Here is a 9,670-nt window from a genome sequence, read left to right as displayed (position 1 = left end):
CTTACTTGTTCATTGTAAGCAAAGGAACGAACATCTAAAGCGGCACGAAGTCGCATATTTTCTTTTTCCATAGATTTATTAACATCCATAAGAACACGCATATCCTTACATATACCTTTTTCATCAACTAGAGCAGATTCTTGCATACTATCACATATTCGTTGTAGTTGAGAAACCTTTAAATCCTTCACCAGAGACTGTGTTTTGACATCTTTTAATTCATTTTCCTTCATTTGAAGAATATTCATTAATCCTGCTAATTCTTCCTGAACTGCCGCAAGAGATGTTTCCAGGGAAACAATACGATCTTTTTGTTCTGTACAAATATTGGTTAGAATATCAATACGTTCATTTAAAGCTTCTTCAGCTGTAGTAGATTTAAGTCCATCTTGACTACGAGAATAGACAAAACGATTTAAAACCCCTTGTACCATTTCATACGTATCCCAATCACCAAATCGTGAGGGTTCTGTTTGTGCTGCCTCTGTAAAAAGTAAATTGTGTATATTATCTTTATTTCCTTGGAATCGTTCCTCTTTGAGTTTGCGTCTACGCTCAGCTATTTCTTGCTGCTGGGCGTTAACTTCTTCATAATTGGTATATATCTGTTCCAGAAAGTGCCACCGTTGTTCGTCAGGCAAACGGGGCCGTAGTTCCACTTTCCCTGTAATATTTGATTTCATAGTGACTGACCTTTTTTTTTCTTTCTTTCTTTCTTTCTTTTTCTTGTTTTTACTTTGATTTTGCTTCTCGTTTTGTACTCAGGCCTATAAAATGAAGAGAGAGAGAAATAAGAGAAAGAGAGAAGTAAAAGTCTAGACCTATAAGGGGAATGAGGGGTGGTAGTGATAACAGAATATACAAAACTAGAAATCAATGGAGAGACACACACACAGACACAGAAAATAATAATAATAATAATAATAATAATAATAATAATACAATCTTTCATTTTTGTTTGCTCTTTCTTTCTTTCTTTTCTCCTTTTTCTTCTCTTTTGTGGGTTTGTGGGCGAGACGACTAATACTAATACTACTATTATTACTACCACACTACGTACTAATCCTTCAGTGATTTTGAACCCACATCGGGATGTACATCGGTAAAAGATACATCAATGACGAGATGAATGTGATGTGATGGATGATTACTGCAGGGTAATAACTGTTCTTCGTTAATATGTATTTCCTCTGGTATATCAAGTACTTGATGAAGGGCCAATGTCTGAGGATCGTAAAAGATAAAATCTTGAGTGCGAAAGATAACACCTCTTTCCTTCATAATTTCCTTCCTTACCGCTAACGCATCCTCTTGTTGCTGTTGATGTTGTTTCTCACCTTCGTCTTTTCTTTTTGTTGTTTCTTCTTTTTCTTCTTTTTGTTGTGACTGGACCTCCTCCTCTTTTTTCTCCTTTTTCTCTCCCCTATCAATAGACGCATCACTATCTTTTTCGTTAACTAATTTTGCAGAAATAGAGGATTTCATCTCTTCCTTCTTTACGGAGATTCTTTCTCTTGTTTTTGCATACTTTGCCATTTCACGTTCCGCACGTTTGGAAGCACTACACTCTTCATAGCAATTACGATTCGCGGCGTAATATTTTTGATACTTTACATTTGCCTTTTTATCTTCATGAAACCACGTCGTCCATCGGGGTCCACCTACAACATCATATGTAGAGAAGAGACGTTCTCTCATAAATTGTACACAATCTTCTTCTTCATCGATATTATTAAAATCACCACAAATTACATTAGACATATGCGCACGATCCGCATCATTGCGATTTAACGCATCTAATATTTGCATTGTTTGACGAGCCTCATGTAGACGTATTTGTTTCGCCTCTTGTGAATCACCAGCAGTGAATTGAATACAAGCCACATTTAATGTCATGTTTGTTACCTTATCTCGCATAGAAACAATGTGAGCAAAATGAAAATGTTGTCCCAGGTCTTTTCCTGGCATAAGAATGGGTACAAAACGTCCCTTATGAAAAAGTATGACATTTCCAATATCTTCTCTTTCATCTATTTTTCCCTTATGTCGTGTTTGTTTAGGATCATCCCCTTTACGTAAAGCCCGCACTTTATATCCCCGACTAGATTGATATAAAGTTCCATAACCACAATACCGAATATACTTCCACAAAACGTTATTAAAAAAGGATCTATTAACCTCTTGTAGAGAAACAATATCCGGATCATAGTATCTAATCTCATTTACTAAATATGCCCGTTTAAAGTCTGGTTGAAGGAATGGTGGTACCTCTGTATCAATAGAAGGATCATACGGTAAAAAAGCATCCGGATCTTCTCCAGATCTTGTAAATCCAGGAATATACACTTGTACACCTTGCACAGGTGTTGTTGATGATGTTGATGTTGATATTATTTCTTTTTCTTTTTCTGTTTGAACTCCATTCCAGGCATCCGTCATTATATTAAATTGCATGAGCCGAAACCAATCCCGACGTGATAAAGAGGTGGAGAGTCGTGAGAGAGGCGCCTTCACCCAGGCACGTGGAAGTGTCGGTTTATATATAGAGTTCCCCTCCGCTGGGCGCATCTCTGTTAACTCAACACTTCGCAGCCGCGCCGCAGCGGCCTCTCGCAGTATATTCTCCGCCAAACACGGTTGAATTAAACTTCGCATTCCGCCTGTGAGTCCCTGCACAGGGCCGCCAATAACATTGGAGCCGTCAAGGCAACACACACTGCGACGAAGCATCAATTCTTCTTCTTCTACTCTAACTGCTGCTTCTTCACAAGAATGTGTGTCTTTTTATCAAATAGTTTAATAAATAAATAAATAAATAAAGATAGGAAAAAGGATAATATTAAAGTAAACATGAGAATTCATATACCTCAATGGAAATAAGAGTCTCTCATCAGCAATAGAATGCTGATCACCAGTGAGGTAGAGAGAGGAGGGAGAGGGATATAGGCCCACACATGCCACTAGGAGGTAAAAACGAAGACAAACACACACACACAAAAAAAAAGAGATAAATAAATCAAGACATCTAACACAAAAAAAAAAAAACTATCTAAGAGTGTTTTCTTTTTCTTTCCCTCTCTACTTTTTTTTTTTTCTTCTTCATTTTTTCATGTCTGCATGTGTGTGCATGTGGGTGTGTACAAAGAAAAAGGAGAGCAATTCTAATAGGGCATACTTTTTTTTTTTTTTTTTAAATATTGTTTTCACTTTTGTTTCCCCTTGTTTCCCCCATTTTCTGAAACATATATATATATATATATATATATATATATATATATATTATTTGGAACTTCACTGTCCGATCTCTTCGAGTTGACGGGAGAGTGCTTCTTCCTCATCTAGGAGACTTCGCAGCTGCATTAATTGCCCCTGAAAGTGATGAATAGCTTTAAGCTTTCCCCCAAGAATATCCATTACTCTGTTCACATAGGTTTCAATATTAGAATTTGGCATTTCCACAGACATAATCTGGGAAAACTCTTCCTTTATGAAACTCATGTCTTCGTCAAGATATTGACGATGTGCCTGGACACAAGTATGTTCAAGTTTGACAATTTCATCAACTATCTTATCATAACGAACACCAAGATCCAAATCGACACTCTTTCGTGATCGTTCTTCTTGCTGTTCATCATCCTCACGGCAACGTTTATTACTGCACTCACCATGGGAGCATTCAGGAGCTTTTGTGCAGAGTACACCACTCATACGTGTTGTGCCTGAACGTCTTCCTCCTCCCACAGCTGCCACCCTTCCACTTGATCTACTATTGCTGATACCACTGTTACTGCAGGTATTATTATTATTGTTGTTGCTATTGTTGATGCTGCTGCTTCTACTGCTGATGTGGTTATTATTATTATTATTATTGCTCATGTTATTATTCTTCTTACTCTCCACACCACCAGACACTGTGTGTGTGATGTTTACCACTCCTAGTGGTGGAGCTGAGAGTCGACCATGTACAGAGGGTCTCGGTGTAGGCATAGGCGGTTTCCTGTCAAAGACTATCTCTGTCTGTTCATTTTCCTCAAGAGGACGCCGTTCACTGTGACTCTTCTTTAACTCCTTTACTCGATCTGCATATCGCAAGGTATTGAGTGTGTGTTCACAGTTATTACTTGAAGGAGAGACAGCACCAATCATCACAGTTCTGCAATTTCCCACAAATGAGTCACGCAATACTTCTGTTAACTTTGAACCTCGAAAAGGAACATGACGGCGATTTAAGTCCAGTGAACGAATACATTCTTTCAATGCCAGTAGACTTTTATTAATTTGTGCTCCTTCAATACGTGTCTGTCGATCGCAATCCATAGTATCAGCACCTCTTTCACTTCCAGCGAGATCGATAAAAGTAAATTTTCCAAACAGTTTATTATCATCACGTTGTCTTGCTTTAATTTCAAGAATAGCATGTGAACGTGAACTTGTATCATTAGCACCTGTTGTACCACTGCTTCGAATACGATTACCACCCTCAATAAGTCGCATAATACTGCGAACATCTGTTTGCCGGTGCTCTGTTAATCCACAAATGTTTACATTCTGTTTGCCATCTTCTAAACAACGCAATGGTTGTCGTCCATTAAGTAAATCATATAATTTCCCACTGTAAATCTCATAAAAAGAAACATATAACTCCATACTGCTATCAAGACGTGTAAACATATCTTCTGCAGCTAGAGCATATAAACCAGGTTCTGTACCAGTTCCCAACATGGTATGCGTCTTACCACTTCCTGTTTGTCCATATGCAAAACAAGTGGCACATCCACCTTCAAATACGGTTTCAATAAGTGCTGCCGCCGTCCGTCGGTAGACATCTGCATTTGTGCTCGTCTCAGCGAACACCTCATCAAAGAAGAATCGATGTGTATGGGTGTACTTGGTAAGATCCACCTTCTGTCGTGGTTCTGCAAGAACAAGTTCATCACAATCATTGGTAGACATAACATCTGTGAAATTTCTCTGTGCTTCAATAGAACTTAGGGGTCGTTTTCGTACGGCCACAACAATACGGCTTTTGCGCCTTTTAATTTCTCTACTGTCTGCAGAAGGCATAAGAACAGTAGTTCCACGTGAAGTATACTGCCGTTCTCGTCCATCCTTTTCATCTAATAATTCCTCTCCCTCTGTGGAAGAGGTTGGTGGGATTAACAAAAGTGTATCATCTGTGAGTGATGGTTTTCTGCACTTTACATCCCGTCGAAGGTGCTGTATTGCCTGATACAGATTTATCTTTTCCTCATCATCTGTAATGCCGTAGTTGGTGTATTGATCAATCTGAAGAGAGAGGAAGTCTTCACAAGAGACACCGGCATCCATGAATTTTCCCAGCAAATGTCCAAGCGAGAAATGCTCCAGCACCTCCAGCAACTGCAGCTCCCATGATGACATCTCTGGGGGGAAAAATCCACCAGAGATGTGAAAGAAGAAGAAGAAGGAGGAGGAAAGATGAGTTATAAGAGAACTCACTAACACACCAACTAGCAAAGAGGAATCAGAAGCAATAACCGAAACAATAAGGACAGCAACAGAGAAATATGAAGGGGGAAGTAAGAGAAAGAGAAAAGAAAAGAGAGAAGTTCTTTCCTTCCTTAGAAGAATAAAAATATAGCAAGAAAAAAAGAAAAAGAAAAAAGAGAAAATGAAAGAGCAGAAATTATACTCAGTTGAAAGCTCTACCAACCTCAGATGTAATTCTTCATTCATTCTCTCTCTCCCATGAGGAAATGACATGTCCACGATAAGAGTAATTTTCTTAATGGTAATAATAACAATAATAATAATGATACCAGCGTTAAAAACACAACAGAAAGAAAAAAGAAAAAATATATATAAATGGCACACGGCCTCATGTATTGAGTACCAGTGAACCAAAATGTTTGTGCGTTGCAGAAATCTTCAAATCCATGTCTCATCATCATCATCATTATCAACATCATCACCATTACTGTTGTACAACCTTGCAAGAAAATGTGATCACAGCGCTTCTTACCATCACCACTATCATCAGCCAGACACAGCAAGCCTCCTCTCCTCTCCCCCGTTTCCAGTACACAACAAGAACAACAACGAGAAAGCAAAAAGGGAAAAGAAAAAAAAAACAGACAATCAAAATAACAGATATACACACAACGCAGCAGCATTCACAGAGCAACAACAACAACAACAACAACACACATTGCAAGCAAGCTCGTTATCGTGCGGATTCCACACCAGTGTTGTTGCTACTGCTATTATTATCACCACTACCACTATTACCAGAATTCTCTGTTGCCTCCTGTTTCTTCTGAAGCATAGCCGCTTTCTTTGCTGCGATCGCCTCCCGCAACTTTCGAAGTGTGGCCTCCCGCTGCTCATTTACATTCGCCCGCTCCTTCAGCAACTCCTCCCGCTTGCGTTCCAACTCACGTTTCTTACGAAGTTCTAAAATTCTACTCTGCAACTCCGACTCCACTCCACCCGTCACCTCCCGTTGGCGAAGTGGTGTGATGATGGTCCGAGCATGTTCCCACACAATATCCATCTTTAGACATCCCTCCTTATATTTAAGTTCATCCACCTGATCCGAGTCGAGTTGGGCCACCTGTTCAATTGTCCACACATTCCGCTCAATCAACTTCTTCGTGGTGTGGGTGCCGCAGCAGTCCAGCCAGGCAATGAAGGTCCCCGGCGTCACATCCGGCGCACACTCGAGGTGAATGAGCCACCAGCGGCGATCTTCATTCGTCACTCGTCCACCCGTCGCAATACCGCGAATACAATTGGAACCCGGCTGTTGGCGAAGTGCCGGCGCGATTTTCCATAATCGCAATCGCATCATTATGATTTGTTGTTTTTTTTTTTTGTTTTGTTGTTGTTGTGTTTTTCTTCGTTTTTTTCTTTTTTTTTTACTATTATTTTCCAATTATAACGACAAGAACAATAATGATGGTTAAGGTATTTAATTACTATTGTTAAATTTCGCTGTGTATGCACTCTCGTTCCCCACCTCTCTCTCTCACACACACAGACACCCAACACTTTGCAATGCAGTTCGGGAGGAAAAGGAGGAGGAGTAAGCGTGTAAAGAGAAAGAAAAAAAGAAGAAAACGAATAGTTTTAATAAGAGCAATAATACCATAAAAAACAAAAAACAAAAAAAAAAAACAGAAAAACAAACAAACGGAAGAGTGAAGGGAACACAAGGGAGATGTGTGAAAAAAAGAAGAAGACTAGTCGATAGGACCAAGGGGAACAAGTAAAAAGATAAGCAAAATAAACATAATCACCAGCAATAACACAACCATAATCTTTTTTTTTTATCATTTTCTCCTCTCCCATTTGTATTTTCTTTTTTCCGTTCACCTTCGATGAGCAGGAAGCAAAAAACAAAAGCAAAAAAAACAAACAAACAAACAAAAAGAACGAAACAAAAAAACCCTGGTGGACGTCAAACACACCCCCTATCAACTCCATACACATTTTCGTCTCACACCACCAATGTTAATACGTTTCGAGATGGAAAGAACAATGAACAAAGAAAAACAAGAGTATAAAAAGGGGATCAGAAAATAGTCCACTGTACATTATTTTTCTTCTTCTTCCTCTTCATCTTCTTCTTCCCATGGCATACGAGGGAAATCCAAATTTCCTCCAGCTGTTGTTGTTGTTGTTGTTGTTTCTTCAGTGGTTTTTTTCACAGGATCTGTTGAGGGCTCTTGTGAACTTGCCTGGACTGTTTTGGTATCCACATCATTTGATTTTGGAGAAGTAACCGTTTCCGGTTCTCCTCCATGATCCCCAACGGTTACTTCACTGGATGCACCTTTTTCATCCTCTGCACGACTCTTATCTACAACAGCAATTAATTTGCTTTTCTTGGCAAATTCTTCATACTCCGTAAGGCGTTCCCGTAATCGCTTTAATACAACTCCTATCATCCTTAATGTCTCTTCTGACAAATCTGTACGTTTAAAGTATCCAGCCAACTGTTTTGCGTGTCCATCACATGCGTTTGCTGCTGCCTCCACTAACAAATCTCCATCTGAAGTATCATCGGTTAAGTACTCAATAAGCATATCGGCTGCTTCTTGTGCATCTTTCACATGTTCAATAACAGTTTCCTCATCTACTGTACGAGTGGATGAGATATCACGTGGTTTTCCAGCTGGTGGGGCATTAATAACGGTAAGCAGTAGTCGTACTTGTTCATCATTCTTACATAAACTGAGGGCTGAAATTTTCCAAAAGTAATTTGCCCAAAATACTTCTTCCTTCATTTTACCAGGAACCAAATTGTACCGCTGTTGCCGTAATCCTGGAACCACCAGTAATCCTTCATGTACATCACGATCATAGTTAAATTGTGCATGTGTATTTGTAATCAATCGTTGATTAAGTCCAGATTGTAATAATAACGCTTGTTCATCTTTTGTAAATCCTCTGTTCGGTCCATAACGAAACGTCCCTTCATCTTCCACAATAGTTTCCGTGATAAGTCGACGCCATTCATTCTCTCTACCGATCCAGTTTTCTGGTACTTGATTCCATGGCACACTGTTCGCCTCTTCATTATCTTTCACCACTTGTGTACCAAACTCCTCACGTGTTTCACTGTATACTTTAGAAGCCTTTTGCATGATTTTATTAACAGAGTCTGCGAGTGCAGACCAGACAGAGGAAACGGTTTTACTTACCCGCTCTGCCGTCACATTTACACCAGTTTGTATAGTTACTTGAAGTAGTAAAGATAATCCATCACCTTCTACAAACTCTGGGTTTTTAAGAATACTTGGTGGAATGAGTTCTGGAAAACTCACTTGATAACTGGTGGGTACAAATTCAACAGTTTCTGTCTGTTCAATATCATGTATTCCACTATCATGTAGACGATTTACCACACGTACATTTACACTGCAACCTCCCGGATATTCTGTTCCGGTGCCTGTGGGTGGTGGGATGAGTTCCAATAACAAACCAACATAATCATCCGCTTCTCGTTCCCTTGCCACAATTCCACGAATGAGAATAATTCGAAATTGATGGAGTTTCATTACATCATTTGGTACCCAAAATGGCAGGGAACTGAGTTTGTTTTTACGATCAAGATGGCGTAAACCCGCAACATTCCACCGGTATGTGCTGATATCCGGACTGGGATTGGAATAAAGTTCAACTGTCGTCATTGCTCGTGTTAAGTCTCTCCTCGATTTGTTTTTTCTTTTCTTTTTTTTGTTTTTTGTTTGAACAGAATTAACAGAAGGATCTAATACCCCTATCAAATAGATAGAAATATATATATAAAAAAGAAATAAATCTATAAATCGTAGTTTTGCTGGGTTAATACAGTAAAAAGAAAAACAAAAAAACAAAGGCGAAGAAACAAAGAGACTGTAAAGGAAAGTAGGAAAAGAAAGCAGACCATAATGCCCCAATATTGTAAACCAAAGGAAAAAAAGAGAAAACAGTAATGCGGAGAACAATAATAAAGCACCAGCAGCAGTAAGAACACCACATCGAACGTACATTTATAGAGGATTATATAAAAACTGCACTGGAATCAACCAAAATAATAACCACCTTCTGTCACCATCATCTATACAAAAACCACACATAAGAACAAACTTACGCATCGACATAAAGAAATACGAAAAAACAAAAAAAAAAAAAAAAAAAAAAAAAA

At 38.9% G+C, this 9,670-nt stretch overlaps 5 protein-coding genes across 5 annotated transcripts; all 5 read right to left on the bottom strand.

Moving 5' to 3' along the window:
* Positions 1 to 2: 2 nt before the first annotated feature.
* TM35_000062540 (uncharacterized protein) lies at positions 3 to 683 on the bottom strand (the record flags this gene model as incomplete). The annotated part of the gene is made up of 1 exon (XM_029023291.1): positions 3 to 683. A coding segment is annotated over one exon (681 nt), but the record flags the coding sequence as incomplete, so codon positions are not given.
* A 376-nt stretch (positions 684 to 1,059) lies between these two features.
* TM35_000062530 (uncharacterized protein) lies at positions 1,060 to 2,730 on the bottom strand (the record flags this gene model as incomplete). Its single annotated transcript, XM_029023290.1, has 1 exon — positions 1,060 to 2,730. The coding sequence occupies one exon, from the start codon at positions 2,728 to 2,730 to the stop codon at positions 1,060 to 1,062; it is 1,671 nt and encodes a 556-aa protein (XP_028885314.1).
* A 561-nt stretch (positions 2,731 to 3,291) lies between these two features.
* TM35_000062520 (putative MCAK-like kinesin) lies at positions 3,292 to 5,400 on the bottom strand (the record flags this gene model as incomplete). The annotated part of the gene is made up of 1 exon (XM_029023289.1): positions 3,292 to 5,400. The coding sequence occupies one exon, from the start codon at positions 5,398 to 5,400 to the stop codon at positions 3,292 to 3,294; it is 2,109 nt and encodes a 702-aa protein (XP_028885313.1).
* An 802-nt stretch (positions 5,401 to 6,202) lies between these two features.
* TM35_000062510 (uncharacterized protein) lies at positions 6,203 to 6,829 on the bottom strand (the record flags this gene model as incomplete). The annotated part of the gene is made up of 1 exon (XM_029023288.1): positions 6,203 to 6,829. One exon carries the CDS (start codon positions 6,827 to 6,829, stop codon positions 6,203 to 6,205), a length of 627 nt encoding a protein of 208 aa, XP_028885312.1.
* Positions 6,830 to 7,574: 745 nt separating this feature from the next.
* On the bottom strand, positions 7,575 to 9,173 carry TM35_000062500 (uncharacterized protein; the record flags this gene model as incomplete). The annotated part of the gene is made up of 1 exon (XM_029023287.1): positions 7,575 to 9,173. The coding sequence occupies one exon, from the start codon at positions 9,171 to 9,173 to the stop codon at positions 7,575 to 7,577; it is 1,599 nt and encodes a 532-aa protein (XP_028885311.1).
* Positions 9,174 to 9,670: the final 497 nt, after the last annotated feature.

The sequence above is a fragment of the Trypanosoma theileri genome (genome assembly GCF_002087225.1).
Source record: "Trypanosoma theileri isolate Edinburgh chromosome Unknown TM35_Tth_6_V1, whole genome shotgun sequence".
Taxonomy (NCBI): Eukaryota; Euglenozoa; class Kinetoplastea; order Trypanosomatida; family Trypanosomatidae; genus Trypanosoma; species Trypanosoma theileri.
The sequence above is the reverse complement of the archived record's forward strand: the minus strand, read 5'-3'. Positions and strand labels throughout refer to the sequence as shown.